Source organism: Phoxinus phoxinus (assembly GCF_949152265.1).
Source record: "Phoxinus phoxinus genome assembly, chromosome: 1".
Taxonomy (NCBI): domain Eukaryota; kingdom Metazoa; phylum Chordata; class Actinopteri; order Cypriniformes; family Leuciscidae; genus Phoxinus; species Phoxinus phoxinus.
The window spans coordinates 33,557,197-33,584,250 of record NC_136876.1 but is presented as its reverse complement, the minus strand read 5'-3'; the positions used below and the strand labels follow the sequence as shown (position 1 = coordinate 33,584,250).

General features: G+C 39.2%; 3 protein-coding genes across 6 annotated transcripts in view; 1 reads left to right on the top strand and 2 right to left on the bottom strand.

Moving 5' to 3' along the window:
* The window catches only part of slc29a4a (solute carrier family 29 member 4a), a 34,572-nt gene extending 14,326 nt beyond the window's left edge, over nt 1–20,246 (bottom strand). For 2 of the 3 annotated variants that reach the window (XM_079611789.1, XM_079611796.1), the window contains exon 1: nt 20,120–20,246. The gene's annotated coding sequence lies outside the window, so the exon portion shown is untranslated. The remainder of the gene's footprint in view (nt 1–20,119) is intronic. The other variant, XM_079611793.1, reaches the window with a different exon arrangement.
* A 333-nt stretch (nt 20,247–20,579) lies between these two features.
* On the top strand, nt 20,580–22,249 carry atp5mf (ATP synthase membrane subunit f). Its single transcript, XM_079612117.1, has 4 exons — nt 20,580–20,726; nt 21,573–21,680; nt 21,801–21,917; nt 22,029–22,249. Exons 1-4 carry the CDS (start codon nt 20,609–20,611, stop codon nt 22,055–22,057), a joined length of 372 nt encoding a protein of 123 aa, XP_079468243.1. The 5' UTR covers nt 20,580–20,608; the 3' UTR covers nt 22,058–22,249.
* A 249-nt stretch (nt 22,250–22,498) lies between these two features.
* Nucleotides 22,499–26,575, bottom strand: cpsf4 (cleavage and polyadenylation specific factor 4). 2 transcript variants are annotated; one of them, XM_079612051.1, is made up of 8 exons: nt 25,877–26,575; nt 25,686–25,736; nt 25,445–25,597; nt 24,687–24,782; nt 24,356–24,449; nt 24,191–24,263; nt 23,140–23,334; nt 22,499–23,034 (listed from the first exon to the last, which is right to left on the bottom strand). In XM_079612051.1, the coding sequence occupies exons 1-8, from the start codon at nt 25,977–25,979 to the stop codon at nt 22,966–22,968; spliced, it is 834 nt and encodes a 277-aa protein (XP_079468177.1). In that variant the 5' UTR covers nt 25,980–26,575; the 3' UTR covers nt 22,499–22,965. The 2 variants fall into 2 exon arrangements, with proteins under 2 accessions (XP_079468177.1, XP_079468176.1); XM_079612050.1 differs by having other exon boundaries at nt 23,140–23,331; nt 25,877–26,292.
* Between the last annotated feature and the right edge of the window lie 479 nt (nt 26,576–27,054).

The window sequence follows — 27,054 nt, the reverse complement described above, 5'->3', positions numbered from 1 at the left end:
TTTTACCATTACTTCATTTACCCCCTTTTTATTAATTGAAAAATCAAGAAATTCTTTGAAATGTCAAATGTCACAGAGCTTCAGCAAAAACAAGTGTGATGCAGTAATATATATATATATATATATATATATATATATATATATATATATATATATATATATATATATATATATATATATATATATATATATATATTTAAATATAATTCAATTCATTTGAAACTTTTAATTCATGACTGCTCAAAATAGTCTAAATTAGTTAAACTTGCATATTCTTTTCCTAACAAAACAACAACAATATTACTCTGAAATTATTTTAAACAAAATATAGCCTATTCATTTCACTTCCATAAACATTTACTTTATTATGAATAAAAAATATGATAAACAGCTTGAATCTCCTTTTAATTCTGCAATGATTCATCAATAGGTGGCAGCAAAGGTAAATTTTGACTTTTTCTTTTCCCTCTTTCCTTTTTTAAACTTAAAATATGTTGGTCTACTTTTGTCTATACAAACACATTAATTTGTTTATCGTTTTAGATTTTAACCTCAGAATTATTGTGTGTGTGTGTGTGTGTGTGTGTGTGTGTGTTTTCAACATTGATGATAATCAGAAATGTTTCTTGAGCATCAAATCAGCATATTAGAATGATTTCTGGGGATCATAACACTGAAGATTGGAGTAATGATGCTGAAAATTCAGCTTTGCATCTCAGTATGTTATTTTGTCTATTATATTAACCTCTGTAGAAAATACAGTCCACATTTTGGGAAAAAATAATACATGGCAACATATTGGAACAAGTGGGACCCATGCATACTGTATTTGCAAAATTATTAATTTTGTCATTATTAAAAGTGTCATCTTTTGGATAATCAATGTGTTGTCCTGTTGTACAATACATGGTTGGGCTGCTTGGGCAGCATTTAGCCTTGAACTTGATTTTGCAGATGTCCAGACAACATAATTGCGTAAGATCAAAGCTCAACAGTGAATCTCAATGAGGAAGGTGCATATGATACATTGCTTTATTTGCCTTTTGGAGGATTCAATGGATACCTTTTCATTTTTAATGTACTAGTGGGAAGGTCTATACCACATGCATAATACACGGTGCAGCTGTTATATATCTGTCATCTCTTATAGAGTGACAAGGCACCAAAAACAAGGTGAAAATGCAGTGTTCATGCACCTGTCAAATTACCTGCCAAAGCAACAATGCCCTGTAAAGGGGAAATTAACTTTCTGTTTTGTATTTATGGCAAAAGGCATATCACACACTCATTCTGTCTGTAACCATGTAAAAGAAAATGTCAGCTGAAAACTTTTGTAAGCTATTAATTCAATCAATATTATTAAGGAAGGTTGCAAAATTCAGACACATGATGCTTTATTTACCATTTAGCAATGAAATAATACACTTTGTGTATGGCTGAGCCCAGCAATATTTGAATCCCTTGATTTTGTTCCAAATTTATTCACACTTATATTCATGAATTAGCAGTTTTGACTCTGTTACTTGATCATTTCGCATTACATAATTGAATAATGTGAGGTAACTTGTTTCCATGCAGAATGATTGATTCAGGATATTCTATATGCAAGAAAAACTGATGTATGATAATTGTTTGGTTGACTGGTATTCATGAGGAAGCAAATTAAAATAATTAAATCAGTGAGTCATCAGTCTATATATTCCTTTTGTTTTCACACGCTGCATTTGCAAGCATAAGGAACTGGCAAAATGAATCCTTCTTACATTAGTTAAATGAGTCCATTCTTAGCCTGGATGTTCTGTTTCCCAGTGAATCTAATTTCCTAGCCAATATCATTTCCCCAGAACGCTTCTGTGCTTGTGTATTCACAAAGCTGACTGGGCTGTTTCATTACCTCCTCTGTCACCTGCTCTGTGAGAGTACAAAATGGCTCAAAGGCATTTGCCCAAGAGGCATTTTCTACAATTTGAGTAAAATGTTAATAGCATTGTTTGCTGTAATTTGTCTTTTACCATGTGCAAATTGACAGAATGCATATTATCTAGTGTCTGTTTTATATATTATTTTTTATTAAGACATAACATTCCTGGCATAACACATAAAATTATATTAAAACAAGGTATTCTGAGTCTCATATTCTCATATTGTTAATAATTCCTGACATAACTATCTGTAATTTCATGTATTTAGCTGTGCACTCTCTTTCCCATTCCAAAAAAGTCCAAAACAACCATATCAGCCAGCGACCCGCAACAAAAATTATAGACTGCCTCTTTAAAGTCACCATGGACAATTCTTATTTTTTATGGAATATTGCAATATTTATTATAAATAATTTATTTGTGCACATCATATTTTTTATTTTAATTCATGTGTCTTCATATTCTTTAATCAAAATAACTTCCCCTCCCTTGTGTTTACATCTCCTCTCTGATGACGTACACGCATGGGGGCGGGACAATCTTTCACTCACATGAGATCGACCAATTGCAAACCACAATGATCCAATCAATTCCGGATGGACAACATCAAGTCCTGTCCTACATTTTTTTATTTTGTTTAAGAAGCTGTTTCACTGAGGGGCAGTTACACGACACCATTTTCAACTAAAAACGGAACGATTTTTATGCATTTTGGACGTTCAATTACACGACAACTGTGTTTCGGGGGTCTGAAAATTCAAGTTTTTGAAAACGATACAATTATCGTCCCCATGTAAACTACAAAAACGCGAATTTGTTTTATCTTAAAAAATAACATTTTTATCAAGGTAAAATCTACAAACAGTTCCCAACAAAAGTATTGTGTTAGTGCAGTGTTTATCAACCCTGCTCCTGAAGGACCCCCAACACTGCACGTTTTCTTTTTTTAGTGTTGTTGGCCCTAAGCTTTGGAATAAGCTGCCCCCGAATCTTCGTGCGACCAACAACATCCGGTCTTTCAAAAAACAACTTAAAACTCATATCTTCAAGCTTGCCCAATAAATAAGTATCCTCGACACTGTTTTCTCTGTTCTCCACTTTCTCAGCCCTATTTGCTACTTACTTTGTCGTAATTATATGCTTTGATAAATAGTACAATATGTTTTTCTTTGATTCATGTCAATTGTTTGTCTGTTATAAGCAGATGGCCTTTGTATCTGTTTGCTTGCTGTTTATTTGTTATTTGTATTGCATTGTGAAGCGACCTTGGGTTCTTGAAAGGCACCATAGAAAATAAACATTATTATTATTATTATTAGTCTCCCTAATCAAACACACCTGATTCAACTCGTCAGCTCATTATCACATGGGTTAATGAGCTGATGAGTTGAATCTGGTGTGTTTGATTAGGGCAACGTGCAGTGTTGGGGGTCCTTCAGGAGCAGGGTTGATAAACACTGGTTTAGTGTAAAACATGTTGAAGATTAGCGAACAGACTTTCAAGACATTAAATTAACCTATTTCCTCACAAAAGCGGTTTATTCAGCGTAGTGAAGCCTCTCCTCCATTGATATCAATAAAAATGGCCTCTTGATCCTTCATACCGCCAAAGCCGGAGTGTTAGCTTTAGCTGTTAAGCTTTTTTTGGCTAAAGGTCGCAGGCTTGCCTTCCAGTGGCTTTGGTGTTTCTTTATAAAGTGACATCGTCAAGTACTGGCCTGGCATCTTAATACAGCATTTTTGGGATTTTTTAAACGTTTTTAGTCATTCACGTGAATCCGTGAGAATAGGAATAGTTTTGACAACGTTGTTGCCTGTACGTGAAAAAGCAATGGAAAAACTTCTTTTTAGTACATCGTTGTCGTGTAAACTCACCCTCAGATATGTCACAATAGGGGAGAAAAGACCAGAACCGAAAGATCGTATCTTCTGTTTCATGTCGACTTTAAATACATAAAACAAGACAGATTTAGGTCCAGAGTTTATCTATGTGCTAGTTGCCCTCTAGCTGCGTTTAGATCGTAGATCGCCTTTTTTCAGTTAAGTGCTACTGGTAGGGCTGCTGTTTCAGCATATGGTGCTTCAGGAGACAAGCGATGATCCATATCATGCAGGAATAAGATCCAGACTGGAGAGTAATGAGATACGGCTTAAACACTGCCTTCATTAATCGTGTTTACTGCTGGGGTTTGTAGCACATCATGAGCTACCTTGACAAACCAGAGGAAATGTTCTCATAACATGCAGCGACTGCTATAATAACAAATCAATATGTTATATTTTTAAAGCTTCAAGTTAATAGTTATTCCAACAAAATATATAGCACAAATCCCAAATAACAATTCGATGCAAGATAAGATACATTTTATCTGAACCACAATGAATGATATATGATCTGACATAAAGCCATTGAAGATTTAAATAAGATATTGATAGACAAGCAATGTGAGTAGTGTGCGAATAACAGTTGGCATAATGTCAAATAAATGAAGAATATAGAAATATGATCTGTTCCTTCCTAGAACTTGCTCAGCACAAATAATCTTATTTGCAATGAATTTTGAACACCGCTTGCTAAATCCTGTAACTGCAAATTTATTTAATGACTTTGAAACAGTAGCCTATATCATGCTATTGTGATTTTAGATCTTATATTTGCTTTACTATGTTTTATTATCTGAACATTAAATCTCACAATGGCATCAGGAGGTGGCCTCCAAACAGACCTGTGCCCAAAGTCAAGAGATTGTGTCCTTTTAAGTCACCACATTTCACTTGGCAGCCATCTTTGAAAAGCCTCTCGGGCAGCTATTCCAGTCATAGAAGTACATCTCATCTCCTTTAATGGGAAAACATCAAATTCTCCAAAGCTGTTCACTAATCTCATGATTGATTTTCCTATTTGAAATCACCAATGAAATCTGACTGTCTTATAAATTTGGTTCCTAACCACTCAAATCATGACAAAATAAACAGCAAGCCAATGCACTTGTGCAGTCATAAGCACGTGTCTCAGAATACAGAGAGAACAAGAACAAGTATAGAGATCAAGAGAACAATGTAAACACTGCAGGATGAATTTAAATCATTTTCCAAGAATTGGAATTAGGTATGAGGGTGTTAATGAGCCTAATAGCCTCAGGGAAAAGGCTGTTTCAGAGTCTAATAGAGTTAGTCTATGTACAATAATATCATGTGAGATTGTGTGAGGGTGAAGGGTTTACAGGAGGTGGCATTTATTGTACCGCAGGCCTTGTGCATGCAGAATAGGTCATTACTATAACAATTATTTCTTGTATATGTAATGAGATTGAATATTGTAAATTAAAAATCATTATGCTATACATTGTTGTGACAAAAATTCATCAAACAAACATCACTGCGTAAGGGAGACTCAGAGTCAAATTATAAAATTAAAAGTATTTATTCTTGCAAGAAGGAGCAGTCTAATACACAGCTGTTACCCTGTGCAGAAGAGTGACACACCCCCAGACAGACTGAACCAGCTTTTTATCTATAAGTCTCAAGGCCTTCTCCGCAGAGCCTTCCTCCCACAGTAGTTTTCCATTCAGTAATTTTCCATAGACAAAGAAGCCATAACACTAGTTTCGATTCGTCACTAGAGCCAACTCCTAAGCCCTCCTTCACCAAATGGCCTTCTGACATCTAGGTCAGAGGTCCTCGTTCGTCTGTTCTCTGGAGTGTCTCTCCCTTCTGCCTTCCCAGGTACAATAAAAGAATCTTCTCTCACTACAAGTGAGAGTCACACATGTGACATTCTTTGAATCATCTATATTTTACTTAATATCAATGAATATCATAAAATCGCCACTACAACTCCTCACTTTTTATAATTATTAATCAAACATAATAATAATAACAACAATAATAATAAATGCAAGTTCAAGTCATTACATCACATCATAAAAATCAGTCTCCTTGAACCTGTGAAGAAAAAGTTTAGAATGAAGAAACATAAGGCTGTTTTTTGTGGGGGAAAGCCCCATTAATTATTTAGCAAGCAAGTAAACAATTTACTAATGCCGGGCTCACTACCGCAGTCACACTAGTAAGGAAAAAGATTATAGCACAGTAGGAAAACAAACAGATAATAAATAAATAAATAAATAAAAATAAAAAAATAAAAAAAATCCCTCAGTTTCAAACCCTGTCCTTGTACGCCATCTCGTAACACGGATGACTGCTACTTTTAACCCTCTTTACATATCAATCGTTCTCAGAAAGAAAAAAAACATCAACACATTTAACTGTAATCTCTACTTGAATCATCTGCATAATTTTGTTCATCATCATCATCATCATCATCCAGATAGACTGTCATTTTCACCAATTGAACAGACATTCCAGTTTTCTCATATTCACCCATGAATAACAAAATGATCAGAATAACACATACAATCATAACTCATACACATTCAACATTTTCCCCATATTTTGTTCTTTTACCTTTAACTTTTAATTCAATCATGCAGTGGTTCTACTTGATAAGCTTCAATAATAATCCCTATAATTTAAATTAATTAATGGATCTTCTCTTCCTGGAAACATTTGCCTTAAATATTTTCTAATGAATCAGTAACCAATCAAATCATTTGTCATATACCAATATCAATACTAAGCCCTATTTCAATATAATCAGATAAAATCCTCAAAATCATCACAAAACCACATTCTTAAACCATTAGTTGGTCCACATCCTCCTCCAGGCGTGTTGATCATCTCGTTCGCCCCATGGACCTGTGAATGGAGACTTTAAGTATTTTGTTAGTGACCGCTTGTCTTTCCCTCTCATCCCTTTTGGTGTGACCTGTGGAATTTTCAAAAATCATTATTTTTCATTTCATTTTCAATTATCATTAGACATTTCTTGCTTATTAGAGTCAGAGTCCTTTTCCCCTGAAAAACACATATCGTTCACAAGTCAGTATTCATACATTTGGAAAAACAGAATCAGTTCAGCTTGATGCAATCCTCCTGACATTCTGCAAAAGGAAAATTTTAGGTTAAGGTGTAGCACCTTTCTGCCACAATAATAACCCAGGCCAGGAGAGTTAGCAAAATTCATTTTGCCCTGTCTCCCAAACCTGCATGTTCTCTGTAAAGAAAAACAAATTTCGAGGTTATCATCAGATAGTAAAGTACGTATTTTCTTTTGTCTACTATTCTGCCACGGCCTTCGATGCCCTTGGAAACGTCCTGTTGAAACAATTTTGTTAGGCAGAAGAATGGCTTCTTTCAGGGCTTTTACCCAATCACCCCTAGTGTTCTCCCAACATTTATTCCTAATAAAACATAAAGCATCCCCCTTTTGATGGTCGACACAACTCGATCATCAATTTAACATAACATTTAACATAGTGTCTTGGATAAAGTCTGCCATCAACACTAACCCAAACGTTGTCCTTCAGACAAATTTCCTCCAGACATCTTTCTCTTTCCTCTGAAACAAAAATATTACATTCTTCACTTAAAGCCACAATCTCATTTTCTTATCGAAGTATTTGAAGGGCAACGGCCCTCAGTCTCGCCCCGTATCCTGCTTTTTCAGGTCTGTTATTTTGTCTCGCAACTCAGTCCTCTTCAACCATTTTAAAGTCATCAATAGTTTATCAGGTCAGGTCGTGCTGTACAGACTTGGTCAATGTCAGTCAAAAAAAACAAAAACATTCTCCTCTTGTTTACGATAATCATATATGGCTCTCTCTGGATAATTTTATATTGACTTAGCCAATGTGTCCCTTTGTTGTTGCCGTCAAATCTATAACTGTACAACTCCACAATTCCAATTTATATAAATACCTAAACTTATCCAAAAGTAATTCAAATCCACATCATAAATGACAAAAGTAATTACTACCAGACGGAGCGTGATCTTAAAGCTCGTCCCATGTTCTCTATCATCTTCTCATCAGATTCACTCAGCATTTGCCTTCTTTACAATTTGTCACTTGCCTTAACACATCTGTAATGAAAAAACACTCTCCAGAGGTTAAAGACACAATATACTCACTATTCAGGCGGAATAGCTGCCCTACACTTAACACCTACAAGACATAAAGTGCTGTCACCATCACACACACTCATGCTAGACACACATACAGCATGTTAACTGCTCATTTACAATGTTCGCTTTTTTTTTTTTTTTTTATATTAACTCTAAAAGTATAATATTTAAGGTTTAAATAAGATTTAAACCTTCACATCTTTCTGTAGCTTTTATATAATTTTACATGGCCTTTCAAATGTTCTATCTGTTCATTATTCATTTTGTCCCTTCAGAAAAGTCAGCTGCTTTGTTTTGGTTCATTATCATTATTTTGTTTAAGCTTGCCTTACCATGCCTGATAACAGAAAGACAAACAGAGTACCAAGTCCCTTCCTCCACTCAGCAGTCTCTCTTATACAAATAATATTTTCAAAACAGCCTCCTAAGACTGAAACTTAATTAATCATAGAACCCTTAATAGTTCATAAATGTTAATATACAAATGTTTAACTCAAATTAGAACCATTACACTAATCTAAAATACATTATGCTATGAGTATTTATAAGGTTATCTTTAGTTTGAATACTTGTATAAATTCTCAATTCACCTAACTTTTGTTATCCAAACTCTACAAAAACTGTCTTAATCTATAGTCAGCACCATGTCTAACCTTCAGGAGTTAAAACCATCTTATAGACATATTAGTTCAAAATCTACACTTCTATAATTTTCCTTGCCCATAAGGCAACATGTTCCTGATATAAATTAATAAGTTATGTTACTGTCTCCCCAACAAATAATGACAATCAGATGGCCCCAGCTGGCTCTCGAAAGCACATTTCCCATCAGCTCTTTATCTATAATTTCCATCAGACTTGTCACAATTGAAAACAAGCCATACAGTGAATTGCGGGGTTTTCTCTGGTGAGTGGTATAGAGGAACTTACATTCTCTCGGGTCAGACCGTCCCGATTCCTCACACAGCATCTGACCTCCCAATGCTATGCTGACCCCGGTTGGCCTCCGGTAATCAGCGCTCAACTCTCATACCTTCTCACATATGGCACCTCCATCCGGAGGTGCCCAGTGTTATTGCGTGACCTCCCTGCCTTAGGTATAGTCCCCTGGCCAGAAGGATCTGCCCCGTCGTTGGATAGGCCACTCGTACCCACTGATGACCCGCTCACACAATCAGTTTTCTTCAACAGAACTCAGCTGTTTTCTGGAGCTTAGGAAAGACACATTCAGGAGTCACCTCTATCTGGACTGCATGCCTAATAAATGTTAAGGGAGACAGGTTAATAACAACAGTATTTAATAACAAATCTGTTAGACCTGTCCGGATCAACAAAATCTCAGTGAACTTTATTCACATCCGTCTATTCAGTGCACATCTATAGCATGGTCATAGGTCCTGTGTCATGGTGAAGGCCAAGATCAGACAAATACGTTACTGGTCCTAAAATAACAAAGTACAAAAATGTCACTTCTGTCATTCAGGTCTACATTATTATTTTAAAGACTCCTTTAAAGTCATTCAGTTTTACAATCTAAAATATTTAAGTACTAATTGCCCTCTGAATGGCAATGATTTCCCTTAACATGATTTCTTTTAACATCTCATTATGCTATAATTTTCAACTATAAATAGCTTAATCGTCATGACAGGCTAAGGTAACAGCCTTCTGACATTGAATGAGACCGAGACTCTGAGGCCTTCAGGACCTGGTACACTTTTTGTCATACTAAACATTCTCTACTTTATCTACTTTATCTTTTAATTCTAGCCCAGTTTAAAGGCACCTTTGCTAGAAATTACATACGTTTTCAATATCAAAATAATTTTAAAGTTGTCTTTTGCCCATACATCAGGGAATTTAGACATTAAAAATTTTCCACTCATATGAGTCTGCCACACTGGCAGTTTCAGTCAAGTCCCAAAGCTTATCCTTTGAAACCAAAACATCATCTTCTAGCTCCTTCATGGTCAACACCAAGCTGTTTGTTTAATCAGATCCCTTTCTACAAAATTGTTTTTACATTTAGCAACCCAGTGCTACTGCTTCTGCTTATTTGATATTAAATACAAATAGTTATTCTATTTCTCAATAAGGTTTCATTATAACCTCTCAATTTTAGTTGTCAGATTCTCAATTACAATCTGCAAAAAAAAAAAATGTTTAAGCGTTTCATTAAAAGACAATCATCTTTTTAGTTACCTTTACAAATATTTTCCCTATCTGTAATTCTACATTTACTGGTACTTTAGTTATTTTCCTTTTAAAAGGATTTCCTTACGACTTCCATCTTTCAACTTTCTTTTCTCTTTCAATCTACTTACGACTTCCATCTATCAACTTTCTTTTTTCTTTCAATCTACTTACGACTTCCATCTATCAACTTTCTTTTTTCTTTCAATCTACTTACGACTTCCATCTATCAACTTTCTTTTTTTCTTTCAATCTACTTACGACTTCCATCTATCAACTTTCTTTTCAACTTTCTTTTCATTTACTTGCACTTTTCACTTTCCTTAGCACTGCATTCACATTCTTAGTTCTTTCTCAGACGAAACTTTAATATCGTCTTCAAATCCTGTTCTACTTTCAAAACCCACATTAATACACGTCACTTTCACATTCCATCAACTTTCTTTTCCACCTTTCTGAGTGGGCATTTACAGTTACTGCTAAATGCAGCTGACCACAATTAAAACATTCTCTGTCCCCTTGCCTATAGTTCGATTACCTTGAGCTTTCTAGCAGCTCCAACTTACTGCACACTTGAAGCAGTGTGTCCCAATCAGAATGTAAACACAGCTGATAAGCAGTTCTCTCTATTCTTTGACAGTCCACCAGTGGCGGATTCTATCACACTAGCCAAATCATAATTTTCATCATTATTGGCAGAACATTAATTTTCTGCACGGAAATGCATAAATTGTTTTAACAAAGTTTTCACAAAGTTTCTGTTTAACTTTAACACTTGTCCAGGGAAATTATCCCCGACCCATAATTTCCTTTATAAAACAGACAATGTCTTTTTTCCCTCAATGACTTAATATCAACAAAATATCCGACATTTTACATTATTGAATTTCAAAATCTGTCTTTACATCTCTCTAATTCGGTATTATCATCAACAACAGTGATTACAATAGCAAGTACACATTTAACACCCAGAAGCCGGGCTGAATAAGCACGCGCTGTTGCTGTACTCCCAGCATAGCTGGAGTCTTTAGGTTCAAAAGATAATGGTTGTCAAACCAAAAGTAAACATAATTTCACTCTTTATTTTACCACTAAAATATAGAATTGTTCCCCATTTTGCTTAATGAAACATTCATTATCTTAAATCATGTTAACCCCTGTTAATCATACTCAATACCTTATCATTATTATTTTTAATCTGAACCTCACTTTTCATACCATTTCTTAATCTGACTTAACAGCCGTTCATAAATAGTTCCATAAATTTTATCAGAAATGTTATTTTCATAACATACATTTTCTACAGTTGTTTTCTTCTCAAAATGGTTAGTCTGCCGATTCAACAAGTATTATCATTACTGTCTCTGTCCCACTTATCCCTAGTGTTTTTACAGAAACCAAAATATCATATTCCTCATATCTCAATCCTTCACAAAGACAGCCTTATTGCTGCTTGCTACTTCAACTTTTGTTACAAACAAAATCTTCTGACATCTAATGTCTTAAAAAATAAAAACCTTTTATCAGTTATGTTCAATCTTACTATATGGAAATACATTCTACATCGATTCCGTTCTCTTTTATCTGCTTCAAGCCAACAACTCATTGTCTTTTCACACTTTTACACACGTTGAACGCAGACACAACAACTTCGGTTTCTCACTGCCCTGTTCAACTGATTCCCGCACCATCTTTAATCTTGTGGCGCTCAATATCATACATTTCTGCCCTTAATTTTATCTCATTTGACAAAACACCGGTGTACCAAAATTTCGCAAGCTTGCTTTTGAGACTTCCCCATATTGGCCGCTTATCTGTTCTCTGTGGATTTTCCTCTGCGCGCGTTCTCTTTATTTGTCAGACGTCTCTGAAACAAACCCGATCTTTTCTTTTAACCCAAGTCGGTTGGGTTTGCACTATTAAGTGCTCTCCTAATTATGGTTTACCAAAAATCTGTTACGATTTCCTTGGCTCCCCCAATTAGTCTCAGCACCCAAAAATAACCTGCTCCGTGGTGGAACAATTAATTTTCAGGTACCTATCTGTATGAAATGTTTTGGTCTGTCACAGTTCTCAATTAATTCCAGATTATTTATCTGCTTGAAATATCTTGTTCTGTCACAGACCTCAATTAATTTCAGATCCTTACCACAGAAAACAGTCCCCAGCCAATATGGTTCAATTTCACTCTTCCCCCAATTAAACTGAATTTAATTACCTTACCCAGAGATATGTTGTTCGGAGCCACCTGAGTTCTTTTGATTTCCAGTGGTCGATCCTCCCGGGGCTCTGACATCGGCCGGCCTCTCTCTCTCAAGTTTACGAGGTAGAGCTGGAACTTACTCAGTCCAGGTGGCCAAACACCGTCCGATCTCAGGTCCAGGAGGCATCGTCCAAGGAATCCCACTTCTGACACCAAATTGTTGTGACAAAAATTCATCAAACAAACATCACTGCGTAAGGGAGACTCAGAGTCAAATTATAAAATTAAAAGTATTTATTCTTGCAAGAAGGAGCAGTCTAATACACAGCTGTTACCCTGTGCAGAAGAGTGACACACCCCCAGACAGACTGAACCAGCTTTTTATCTATAAGTCTCAAGGCCTTCTCCGCAGAGCCTTCCTCCCACAGTAGTTTTCCATTCAGTAATTTTCCATAGACAAAGAAGCCATAACACTAGTTTCGATTCGTCACTAGAGCCAACTCCTAAGCCCTCCTTCACCAAATGGCCTTCTGACATCTAGGTCAGAGGTCCTCGTTCGTCTGTTCTCTGGAGTGTCTCTCCCTTCTGCCTTCCCAGGTACAATAAAAGAATCTTCTCTCACTACAAGTGAGAGTCACACATGTGACATTCTTTGAATCATCTATATTTTACTTAATATCAATGAATATCATAAAATCGCCACTACAACATGTTCATTTCTATCATGACAGTTATTGCAGATATGAATATATAATGCAAAACATAATAGTCTCTCTTCTCTGCAAGACAGATTTTTGATATATTGTCAAAAGCAATTAGCTTGTGAGACATGCGGTGAGGAAGAATTACCTGGACACACGTCAAGGCCTTCATTTTATTAATACAATCAGTGTAAACTGATCTCCCTCGACAGCACTTGTAAGATTAAAAACGTAGGCTGTGTTCAGAATTCAATACCATATTACTGAATACACGGTAAGCCATTATTCCACAATAAATATATTAAATAGTATGCTATGTGATATGACTTTGTAATTATGCATGTTGCGTTAAGAAATCATTTTAAAAATAAAAATGGTTATGGGAATCAGATTTTGTGTAGAAATTTACATTTACATTAAGCAGACTGAATGAGTCAAGAAAGAGATTTGATGAGGACATTTCTTCTGCTTCATTCATCACAATGGAAATAGCAAGTCAAGTTCAGCACATTGCATTGTGGGATACAGCAGTCCATGCAGTAAGCTAATGTCATTTGTATACTGCTTGTTTTAGCAAATGGAAGTTATCCTTAAATTTAGAAAACATTCTACACACTATATACTGGAGGTATGCAGCAGTACGAGTCAGTATGTTCAAGAAAAAAAAAAGAAAGAAAAGAAAGTTTGAAAATGCACTGCTGGCACACAGAAAATTCATATATTCTCTATCATTCCCATGGCAGATAAATGAGCTAGAATAATAACATTCATTCCATTACATAATTTTCCTATTATTTCTGATTATTAACTTGTTAAATTAGAGTCTGGAATTGAAATTGGCCTCCTGTTACCAGACATTATGGATGCACTAATAAACCTGGGTCTCTGAAAACATAGATTAGAAACAATATTATTTTAAAATGTAATATGCGTCCTTGTCACGGGTATGGTGCGGATGAAGACAAAGGCAAAGGCACAAAGCTCCAATTCAAACTTTTACTATAATAAAGTTTACACAAAACGGAAACACTCACGATACACTGTAACATAATCAAACATAAGCCTTAGCATAAGCAAACATTGACCGACAACTGAAGGGTGAAAGACAGGAACTTAAATACACAGATGACAACGAGTGACGACAGGTGAAGACAATGAAGGGTGATTAACTGATTAACTAGACAGGTGATGAAAATGAACTAATGAAAATGACGACAGAGAGGAAGAAAAACACTGAATGAGAAAAAACAACCTAAAAGTCCATGGACACAACAGAAAACACATTAACAATGTGACAGAACCCCCCCCTCCCCCCAGGCGCGTCCTCGCGCCGTAAAACATCCAAAGGGGTGGGAGGGTGGGCGCCCTGGAGGCTGATGGACAGGTGGCCGATCTGGAGCAGGAAGCCTCCAGGGCGGAGCAGGACGTGCAGGTGGCCAGGGCGGAGCAGGATGAGGGCGTGGCCATGGCGGAGCAGACGGACCCTCAGGCGTCCATGGCGGTGAGGACCCTTCGGGCGGCCATGGCGGTGAGGACCCTTCGGGCGGCCATGGCGGTGAGGACCCTTCGGGCGACCATGGCGGTGAGGACCCTTCGGGCGGCCATGGCGGTGAGGACCCTTCGGGCGGCCATGGCGGTGAGGACCCTTCGGGCGACCATGGCGGTGAGGACCCTTCGGGCGGCCATGGCGGTGAGGACCCTTCGGGCGGCCATGGCGGTGAGGACCCTTCGGGCGGCCATGGCGGTGAGGACCCTTCGGGTGGCCATGGCGGTGAGGACCCTTCGGGCGGCCATGGCGGTGAGGACCCTTCGGGCGGCCATGGCGGTGAGGACCCTTCGGGCGGCCATGGCGGTGAGGACCCTTCGGGCGACCATGGCGGTGAGGACCCTTCGGGCGGCCATGGCGGTGAGGACCCTTCGGGCGGCCATGGCGGTGAGGACCCTTCGGGCGGCCATGGCGGTGAGGACCCTTCGGGTGGCCATGGCGGTGAGGACCCTTCGGGCGGCCATGGCGGTGAGGACCCTTCGGGCGGCCATGGCGGTGAGGACCCTTCGGGCGGCCATGGCGACCGTGTCGGCAGGGCCTCCACGATCCCCTCAGAGGACTTATTGCCCCCCCCCAAAATTTTCTTGGGGAGGTCAGCACTGGACTGGACCAGCGGCGAAGAGGGCTCTGAGCTGACCGGGGCCAGCGGCGAAGGCGGTCCTGGGCTGGATGGGACCAGCGGCGAAGGCACTGGGCTGGACGGGACCGGCGGCGAAGGCTCTGGGCTGGACGGGACCAGCGGCGAAGGCTCTGGGCTGGACGGGACCAGCGGCGAAGGCTCTGGGCTGGACGGGACCAGCGGCGAAGGCTCTGGGCTGGACGGGACCAGCGGCGAAGGCTCTGGGCTGGACGGGACCAGCGGTGCAGGAAGCTCTGGGCTGGACGGGACCAGCGGTGCAGGAAGCTCTGGGCTGGACGGGACCAGCGGTGCAGGAAGCTCTGGGCTGGACGGGACCAGCGGTACAGGAAGCTCTGGGCTGGACGGGACCAGCGGTGCAGGAAGCTCTGGGCTGGACGGGACCAGCGGTACAGGAAGCTCTGGACTGGACGGAACCAGCGGTGCAGGAAGCTCAGGGCTGGACGGGACCAGCGGTGCAGGAAGCTCTGGGCTGGACGCAGGGCCGGATTAACCATTAGGGCAACTGGGCAATTGCCCAGGGGCCCAGGACATCTAAGGGGCCCTGGGCACCGTCAAATATTATGATTAAAATGTCTCCACGATCTGCTTTTGAAGAAATATCGTAGTGATCGTGCATTCTATCAGTTTGCAGTTCTGGCGCCTCCGTCTCAACATACTGTACAGCGCGACGTATATTCACATGAAATGCAGAGGAACGGGACACTGTAGTTTATAAAAATTAATTATTTGCATGTGCTTTAAAGCCTTGCCGGTTAAACATGTCGTTCGCTGCTGATGTGCTATTCTAACGGCCGCTTTTCTGAGCGCAATAACGTTATACCCCGACGCGCACATGCACTAAAAGCCTGTCTAACAGCGCCTGTTACTGAACTAAGTTATCTTTTGAGTCTTATTGCGCTAATACTGTCAAATACACACAAGGTTTACATAAACAAAGTTGGTTATGATAAGAAAAATAAGAAAATAAGAAACAAATCTGCTTGTCAAATGCGTGTATATTAGACTCGTTGCGAGCAGATCTTAAAGTGGCAGTAGCCCTAATAGTAAACATGCATCCGCTTGTCCTTAAAGGGATAGTTACCCACAAATAAAAATTATGTCATTATTTACTCACTCACTCTAATGTTGTTCCATACATGTATTAATTTCTTTCTTGTGCTGAACACAAAAGAAGATATTTTGAGGAGTGTGGCTAACCGGGCAGTTGCTGGTCCCCATTGACTACCATAGTAGGAAAAAAACTATTATGAAAGTCACTGGGGTACATTAACTGTTTGGTTACCCACATTCTTCAAAATAACTTTTATTTTCAACAGAAGAGGGAGACTTATTTGGGTTTGAAACGGCTTGAGAGAGTAGGCTAAATGATGACAATTAAAAATGTCCCTGTTAATAAAACAACAAAATACAAAGAGCAAACCCCTCACTCTTGACTGAGAACTTTAATAGTAGCTTTAATAAGAATCAATGTACAATTTATACAGTGAAGTCTATGTTGTGTTTTATTTTCATATTTCATATAATTTAATGACTTTCTTCAATGCTGTTAAATACACATACTGTAGCTGAAAAAATAAAGCACTGTTTATTTCATTTGTATATTAAGTTAAGGGGGGGGGGGGGGGTATATTAAGTTAGGGGGGGGGGGGGGGGGGGGGGTCCTACAAGTCATTGTGCCCAGGGGCCTCTGAACTCTTAATCCGGCCCTGGCTGGACGGGACCAGCGGTGCAGGAAGCTCTGGGCTGGACGGGACCAGCGGTGCAGGAAGCTCTGTGCTGGGCAGCGATGAGGGCTCTGTGCTGGGCAGCGATGAGGGCTCTGTGCTGGGCAGCGATGAGGGCTCTGTGCTGGGCAGCGATGAGGGCTCTGTGCTGGGCAGCGATGAGGGCTCTGTGCTGGGCAGCGATGAGGGCTCTGTGCTGGGCAGCGATGAGGGCTCTGTGCTGGGCAGCGATGAGGGCTCTGTGCTGGGCAGCGATGAGGGCTCTGTGCTGGGCAGCGATGAGGGCTCTGTGCTGGGCAGCGATGAGGGCTCTGTGCTGGGCAGCGATGAGGGCTCTGTGCTGGGCAGCGATGAGGGCTCTGTGCTGGGCAGCGATGAGGGCTCTGTGCTGGGCAGCGATGAGGGCTCTGTGCTGGGCAGCGATGAGGGCTCTGTGCTGGGCAGCGATGAGGGCTCTGTGCTGGGCAGCGATGAGGGCTCTGTGCTGGGCAGCGATGAGGGCTCTGTGCTGGGCAGCGATGAGGGCTCTGTGCTGGGCAGCGATGAGGGCTCTGTGCTGGGCAGCGATGAGGGCTCTGTGCTGGGCAGCGATGAGGGCTCTGTGCTGGGCAGCGATGAGGGCTCTGTGCTGGGCAGCGATGAGGGCTCTGTGCTGGGCAGCGATGAGGGCTCTGTGCTGGGCAGCGATGAGGGCTCTGTGCTGGGCAGCGATGAGGGCTCTGTGCTGGGCAGCGATGAGGGCTCTGTGCTGGGCAGCGATGAGGGCTCTGTGCTGGGCAGCGATGAGGGCTCTGTGCTGGGCAGCGATGAGGGCTCTGTGCTGGGCAGCGATGAGGGCTCTGTGCTGGGCAGCGATGAGGGCTCTGTGCTGGGCAGCGATGAGGGCTCTGTGCTGGGCAGCGATGAGGGCTCTGTGCTGGGCAGCGATGAGGGCTCTGTGCTGGGCAGCGATGAGGGCTCTGTGCTGGGCAGCGATGAGGGCTCTGTGCTGGGCAGCGATGAGGGCTCTGTGCTGGGCAGCGATGAGGGCTCTGTGCTGGGCAGCGATGAGGGCTCTGTGCTGGGCAGCGATGAGGGCTCTGTGCTGGGCAGCGATGAGGGCTCTGTGCTGGGCAGCGATGAGGGCTCTGTGCTGGGCAGCGATGAGGGCTCTGTGCTGGGCAGCGATGAGGGCTCTGTGCTGGGCAGCGATGAGGGCTCTGTGCTGGGCAGCGATGAGGGCTCTGTGCTCGGCAGTGATGAGGGCTCTGGCGCAGGATCAGCGGCCTCTGGCGCAGGATCAGCGGGCTCTGGCGCAGGATCAGCGGGCTCTGGCGCAGGATCAGCGGGCTCTGGCGCAGGATCAGCGGGCTCTGGCGCAGGATCAGCGGGCTCTGGCGCAGGATCAGCGGCCTCTGGCGCAGGATCAGCGGGCTCTGGCGCAGGAAGCTCTGGGCTGGACGGGACCAGCGGTGCAGGCGGCTTGGAGCTGGACGTCAACCGTCCAGGGTCGAAGAGGGACCAAAGCGGAGAATGGTGTCGGGGTCCATCTCGACCACCGCCTCTACTGCGGCCTCCACGGGTCCCGCGAAATCTGGCCAGACGGGTTCCCTCAAACGACCCTCCATGGGCAAAGGCTGGGAGATCTTGGCTCTCCTTGGCCAGGACGAAAATTTTTACCCATTCGTCCATTTTAGATTGGTCGGTCAATCTGTCACGGGTATGGTGCGGATGAAGACAAAGGCAAAGGCACAAAGCTCCAATTCAAACTTTTACTATAATAAAGTTTACACAAAACGGAAACACTCACGATACACTGTAACATAATCAAACATAAGCCTTAGCATAAGCAAACATTGACCGACAACTGAAGGGTGAAAGACAGGAACTTAAATACACAGATGACAACGAGTGACGACAGGTGAAGACAATGAAGGGTGATTAACTGATTAACTAGACAGGTGATGAAAATGAACTAATGAAAATGACGACAGAGAGGAAGAAAAACACTGAATGAGAAAAAACAACCTAAAAGTCCATGGACACAACAGAAAACACATTAACAATGTGACAGTCCTATGGCAATAAAATAATAATATTTGAGGAGTAAACATATGAATAGTGAAAATCAGAGCAGACATGAGAATAATGAAAATCAATATAATGTAACTGCACGCTGGACAGTTCTGAAAGACTATGAAGTGATGTGTCCATTTGATGTGACTGCGGCACCATCTTAATTAAAATCTCAAAATTATAATTCTGCCGGGGATTTTTATGGCAGAGCAGAGTAATGAATGACACTTATGCCTTTGACCTCCTGTCTAATGCGCATCTACCACAGTCTCTCATTCTAATGAGATCACAATGACAGACGTCTCTCTTTCTCATTTACTGAATCTTATTGAACACTGGTGCAACACAATAGTAAGTTAAAGACAATAATCAAGCATTTTAATAGTAAAAATTAATTGTTATATACTGTCTTACAATGATTCCCCCTACTAAATGCATATATAGCCACTATGGTTAAACCATCTTTTACTATTTTTTTATTTTTGTTTACCATCATTTACGTAAACGCTACAGCAGAAAACAAATCCATGTAATATAAAGGATATTCACAGTTTAAAGTATATACATCCTAAATACATTACCTGAGATCTACCTATGTATCACTCAAAGAATTTCAGCTGTCATGAGAGCTTTTGGTCTTCTGGCATACAAATAGTATGTGCACCTAAAGGCAAATGGCTGTAGGAATAACTCGGATTAAGATTTACTCTTGGCCTTCAATTAAGGAAAGAGCCTATAAAATACTATATACTGTTATAACTAATAACTACTGTTTTAGTCATCTGTATAATCTATACTGTATGAAAACTTTGAAAATTAAGAAAAAAAATCCTGACACAACTGAACCATCCCATTTTGTAATGTTGCCAAAAAAATATTACTATTAGCCTAAGTTATTAACTAAGTTTGGCATACAGTTAAATGCACTTGCCTCTGTTGCTCAGAGATGATGTTGCTTTTGCCTAAAACCGTATAACCACTGCAAAAATCCAGTAAAGTTTCTCTCTAGCTAAACTTAAAACAATCAAAACAACAGATCTACATACACACCTGAAGACAAAATGCAAGTGTTCACATTATAAAAACCAAAAAGTAGGTCTGATTACTTACCATTAAGCACATGTTTACCACCAGAAAGATGCAGTATGTGATTTGATGTTTTCATCATTGCCTGTTTTACAAACAAGTGCGTATGCACATGAAGTAATGTCTCCCTCAAGTGGTAGTGGTCTCCCTCAAGAAAATAATATAATATAGCCTAATATAATATAATATCATAATTTTATTTTGCGTGTTTTAGATGCTTAGATAATATTATTTTCACGTAGCCTACTGTTTGGTGTCGTTATGCCAGCAAACGTGGTATTTTATTAGCGTATTTGTTTTGTGTAGGCCTCTGCTTAAATTAATCCTAGAATAACCCGATAATATTGTTTTTGTTTGTTTCTTTCATTACATTGATATCAAAGCCAAACAGCATATACGGTATTATTGATCGTATGATCGTTTAGCACCGCTCCGTTTTAACGGCTCTGGCACCATATAAAGGCTTTTATTATGTATATCTATGGCACCGCTCTTCTAGCTTCTAGCGGTCACATGATCTATAAACCCCGCCCCACATTTTGCCCGTTGACGTCACTTCATTTTACTCCCAGCGTACCCTGCTGCAGCAGCCATCATCTTGAAGTTCAGAGCAAGATGGCGGATAAACCAGGTATGGCTGAATGGGAATTGCATAGTTGAATATGTTTCTCTTTATTGCGCTAAGGTTTTTACAGAAATCGTGCTGTTTTATTCATCTCTGTGTCTGAAGACGATAATTGCGTGAATGTTCATGATGTCGTTTGTGCGTATAGTGACGCTGAAGGCCTCGATGCAGGCAGACGCGAGTCATGTCAAGGACTTTCAGTAACATTGGCTGCCTGATTACCTTCATGACTAAGTTAATATTGTCCAGGACATGCAAAACACACAAGTAGTGTTTTGTGAGATATTCGTTAGTGAATCGTGCTGGTTTAATGAGGGGAAAAAACAATTACATATGATGAACTACTATAACGTTAGGCTATACTGTATTGAACTACTTACTGGCTGACAGCTTTCACATTTTTACATTTTGTGAATTAAGATTTTCATTGTGTCTCATTTACTCATTTCACATTCTTCAGAAAATGCCAAAATGATTTAGTAACTATTAATATTTGTAATAATAATAATATAATTAAATATTGTGGGGTGGGAGTGTTGTCTTTACAAAAAGTATAGTACCATTACCAAAGTTTTCTATATGTTTACATCATGGTCTGAATAGTGACCAAATAATACTGTCATAGTACTGAAAACGATACTACTTTTAATATGTAAAAAAAAAAAAAACATTATACCACTAATTTCCAAACTCAAGAGTGACATACTTGACCTTTCTAACACAATGCATACGCCTAGTATTTTACTTAGTTGCAAAGTAGTTTTATTTGGATGCACAAGGAAACTGGCTTACTGAGGTTATCAAATAAATGCCTTGACAATTGTGTTTATTTAATTGTGTTTTCCCCCTCAGTTGCCCTGGCCCAGAAGAAGCTTTTGGATGTCAAGCTTGGGGAACTGCCTTCGTGGCTCGGAAAAAGAGACTTCACCCCAAATGGACTTATTGGTGGAGTTCGTGGAGGTAATGACTAATGTAATTTACAAAATGAATGTAGTTTTAATATTAGAAAAACATCTTTGATCAATAATATTATAATCATTTCTGTTTGTGTGTTATTTCACTAATCAAATCTCATTTTAGGCTATGACAGATATTACAACAAATACATCAATGTGAAGAAAGGAGGTATTGGTGGAATTGCCATGTTCATTGCTGGTTACATTGCCCTGAGCTACTTCTGGGAATACGATCACATCAGTAAGTACTAAAAGTATTGGAGAAATCATAGTAATGTCCTTCACCATTGTACTGTTGTCTAAATTTAGTGTTATTTACTAAGGACGTGTTTCTTTTCTTGCCCCTCAACAGAGCATGACAGGTGGAGGAAGTACCACTAAAACAAATCCTTCGTCTGCAGCAGTGTGATCGCCACACCTCTCAGCTTTCTCTGTTTGTGACTGTTGTGACCAAGAATAAAATGACATTTATTTAATTTGGACTCTTTATTGAAAGGATACAAACGTGTAGGCTGTATTTATAAGACTTGATTATTCACATTCTTGTGATGAAATAAACCTGTATTATATTGATTGGGGTTAGACTTTTTGTGTTTTGTCATGACTTAAGCATTAGGAAAGTTTCACTGATTTAGAATACAAATTCAGTCAGTAATGTTGCAACTAAGAAAATAGGGGGAAAATGTTCACTGAATTTTCAAAGCACAAGAATGTGGGGAAAAGGTGACAAAATGATTCTCATCCAGACACAAACTAAAACAGCATGAATAGTTTGGTATATGCTACTTGTCATTATAAGATACAGATAAAACAAGTCAAAGATGATACTAAACTCAGTTAACCTTTATTGTAATAAGTACAACATCCATTTTTATAGATACAAAAAGGCATGTCAATTGACTGCAAAATGATGTCTCTTCAGATCATCTTGGCTGCTAAATGACACATGTTCTCACTAAAGACTGTTTCATATATTTTCCAATTATTTCAGCATTGCTTTAAAGCTGAAGCAATCAAGACCCTTGTTGCTCCAATACAAAAGACTCACATTTCAAAGTATGTGATTATGTAAGGTTTTGTTTGAAAGAAAAACAAAAATCAGTAAAAAAGCAGTTTTCTACCTTTTGAATGTGTACCAACTGTGATGCTCTTGGCACATGGACAGTGAGGTAGAGCCACATTTACATCACTCATCTCTAACCTTTACAGTGAAAGGGTAATGTACTAGGAATCAAATATCTCACTTTGCAAGTTATCACCACATATTGGAGATCCTTTAATTCAGAAAACTACTGTCCACTTAAAAACGCCAGGTGTCCTTTTGTGCATTTGTTTGCGTAATGGCCCTTTTCACCGCACTGGAAGAAGCAAACAGACATTGAGTGTGATTGCACATTTGGAGGGCATCAAATTAATATGGCAGACATAAAAAGTGTATGCATAAAATCAAATGGCATTCCCACCTTGTAACATGTAACTTGGTCCAGTGGACGAGGACCGCGAGGTCCACCCATGTTGCTGTGAGAATGCATTATCCCAACAACATTTGGCATTCTCTGGTGGTGGTGGTGGTTGTGGTTGTGGTTGTTGCTGATATTGGGGTTGGTTAACTGGATGAGTGAATGTGACGATCTGTTTATGGGCTGCATGTTTTGCTGCTGGAGAGTAAAAATTAAGATGAAACATTAGTATCAAAGTAAGCATTAAAGAGGCCATATGATGTTTTAAAAGTTCATTAGTTTGTGTATTGGTTGTACTAGATAGGTACGGAGCCCCGAAAGGGAAACAGTAGTAAAAATTTGTCAATGTTTTTGTATTCCCACAAAAACTTTGCATTTGTGTGCAAAACTTGAGTTCTTTGAAAAGTTTTGTGAGAGACTGCAAACGCATTTAAATATATTTTTTTCTCCAATTAAATATTTTTTCAATCTCCATGTCTTTTAGGGGCTCCGTAGAATAGGTAAACAAGCTTTAGTGTTCAAAGGGGAAAAAAAATAACAATGTATATTATTGCAGCATTTCTATTCCCAGTCTGTCTGAAAAGCACAGATTGAACTGCTTACCATAATCGCGACAACACTACAATTCACTGAAGCCTCACGTTATTTCTTTGCTTATACTTTTGTGCAGGCATTATGCTAATTTTTTCACACTACAAAAACACAAATTTTTGAAACCGGTGATGCAATGCAAATGATTTGTTCAGGCCAATTACTGGCCTGGCTTGAATAATACAGCGTTTTTAGACATTGTTGAAGATACGTGAGAACGGGATTCGTTTTGACAACGTCGTCTGTATGCGAAAAACGCAAAGTAAACACTTTTCCGTTTTTAGTACATCATCATTGTAGTGTAAACAAAACATACCCTAAATACATTTTGTGGGAGACTATGTGCTTTGTAACTTTGCAGATTGTATACATGAGCAAACAGATACATTAGGAAGAGAAAAAGATTAAAAATCATCATATGACCCCTTTACAAGTATTTTGAAAAAAAGAAGAAGAAAAAAACCTTTTGCTGAGACTGTGCTTGTTGAGGTAATGGTGGTTGTTCAGCCCCACCCATTGGGAGTTCAAATCTTGGGCTAGGAATTACAAATAAAAAAATGATTTGGTTAAAATTGAAGCAGAAATGTTTCTTTAAATCACATTAACAATTGCAATGACAGATACTCACTGCATAAATTTGCATGACTTGCCCTCTGGGCAGAAGCCAACAAGGTAATTTACACATATGACTCTTCTTGTGTGTCTGTGTCTGCAATCCGGACCTTAAGGGGAGGTGGGGGAAATGGACATTTTATATTTTCCGTAACAACAATTAATTTAGAAATATCTGTAATGTAACTTTCATTTAAACATAAATATTAACTTAAACATTCATTTAAAACATCCTAGCTTGATTTAACAGAATTGGATGTAACACAATGTTTATACAACCTTTTTTTTTAAATGTAATAAAATATATAAATGTAAAAATGCAAATATCCGAAAATAAAAAGACTTACCATGCTTACAAAAACCCCTATCATACCATGGGCAATCTTTAATCTTAGATTCTGGGTCAATGTGCAAGAATGGACACTCTTTGTTACTGCACTCCCCTGCACAAAGAAGTTATTAACACTTATTACACAGACAGACGGATAGATAGATAGATAAACAGACAAATAGATAGATAGATTGATAGATAGATAGATAGATAGATAGATAGATAGATAGATAGATAGATAGATAGAGTGATAGACAGAGATAGACAAATAGATAGATAGATAGATGGATGGATGGATAGACGGATAGATAGATAGATAGATAGATAGATAGATATATAGAGTGATAGACAGAGATAGATAAACAGACACAGACAAATAGAGAGATAGATTGATAGACAGATAGAGTGATATACAGCGATAGATAGACAAATAGATAGATAGACAGATAGATAGATAGATAGAGTGATAGACAGAGATAGATAAACAGACACATAGATAGATAGATAGATAGATAGATAGATAGATAGATAGATAGATAGATAGATAGATAGATAGATAGATGGATGGATGGATGGATGGATGGATGGATGGATGGACAGACAGACAGACAGACAGACAGACAGACAGACAGACAGACAGACAGATAGACAGACAGATAGTGATAGAGAGATAGATAAACAGACAGATAGACAAATAGATAGATAGATGGATAGATAGATAGATAGATAGATAGATAGATAGATAGATAGATAGATAGATTTTAAAATACTAACCGAATTTAGAGTAAAAATAACATTCAGGCATCTTTGTCATGTCATACTCGTGTAAAAATTCACATTGGTCTCCTTTCTTGCATAAACCTCTAAGCCAGTGCTTGCACACCACAGTCTTTTCTCCACTGATGTGTCTGAAGGGGCACATTCCACCTGTCAAAAGAGAAAGCTGCACAGTCAGATCACATCAGTTAATCTGATTTACACGTTAAAACCTTAAACAAGCGTCTGGAATACATGCCTTTCATACAGGCAGCTCTCATGAAGAACTCGCATACAGCAGCGCCAGATTCTGTAGAACAACAAGAAAATATTTGTACCGTTATTAAAGGTCGTCTGTCCTAAGCAATATTTATCAAGCAGTTCGTCTTATGTTCAAAATAATAAATCAGAAAACGAAACAAATATCCATCAGTGCTCCAGTTAACTTACTGTCCATTCCTGGAAATGGCAATGGTTGAGCGCCCAATTGTTGTTCTACAGCCATTTCTAGATCAAACTTAAGGTGATCGGCACTAGCGATTAATTCCTGCATTTTGGTATTATATCCTGTATGCTTTTTTTAACAGCAGTTGAACGTCTTTTCGTTGTAACACTTTATCTGAAAACTAAAAGACTTGATGGCTAACAACTTATCAGTGTGCCTTTGATCGGGTTAATACAAGACGTAAAAAGAGAGAATAGCGAAAAAGTAAGCAGATGTATTAATTGAGTAAACGATTTTTAATGTAGCGCATGAGTGGATCGGTAAAAGAGATAAACATTGTAAATAAACAGTTGATTTTAGAACCGTCTGCTTCAACAGCGCTGCTCAAGAGTGACCCCTGACCCACGAACTCCAGGCCATATAATCGATCACAACAGCAGCGAGGTTTCTGGGAACGCGCGAATTCCATTTTTTTTTAAATATATTTCCTAAAAGGAGTAATTTCGACTTATTAATATCAAAAAGGTGTGCTAATGATCTACAGGTGATTTGTCGTTAGATGGTGATTTGGGCGACATAAACCATAAAGAATACGAAATGCTGATCTTGATCAGTGTGTTGGTTGTTGATTAAAAGGTCTGCTGCAGTCACTAGCGCCATCATGCCGTACCAACCAATTGTATTATAAAAGAGTGCTGACAGTGGTGCGGCTGAACAAATGGTACTGGGATTTCAAATGTGAATGTGTAAATCTGAGTTTTAGTCATACATTTATGTATTTCTCCATTTCATATTTTAGTTAAGAAAATGTAGAACAATAGGAATTATATTTAAGCTTGGTATGTCCATTTGAGTATTTTGAACAGATAAGATAAGAATTAAGTCACATCCACTTCTGAAAATGTGGCAACTCATTCTTTTTAAGATAACGGAATAACACCCATTCACTCATTAATAAATTGTTCTTAAGCTGCAAGGAACTGATGTAAAGAACAAAATTTTTACCATCAGTAAACATTTTGTCAATAATATTAGGCACATTTTAATTGGCATTCTGCAGGTGTTGGCTGAGTGAGTAGGCAGTTCCAGTTCCAAAAAATGAAGTACTTATAATTATATCCTATATTGTTTTAAAATAATCAGACAGTTAATTTTTTAAATAATTTTTTGTTCTCACAATGGC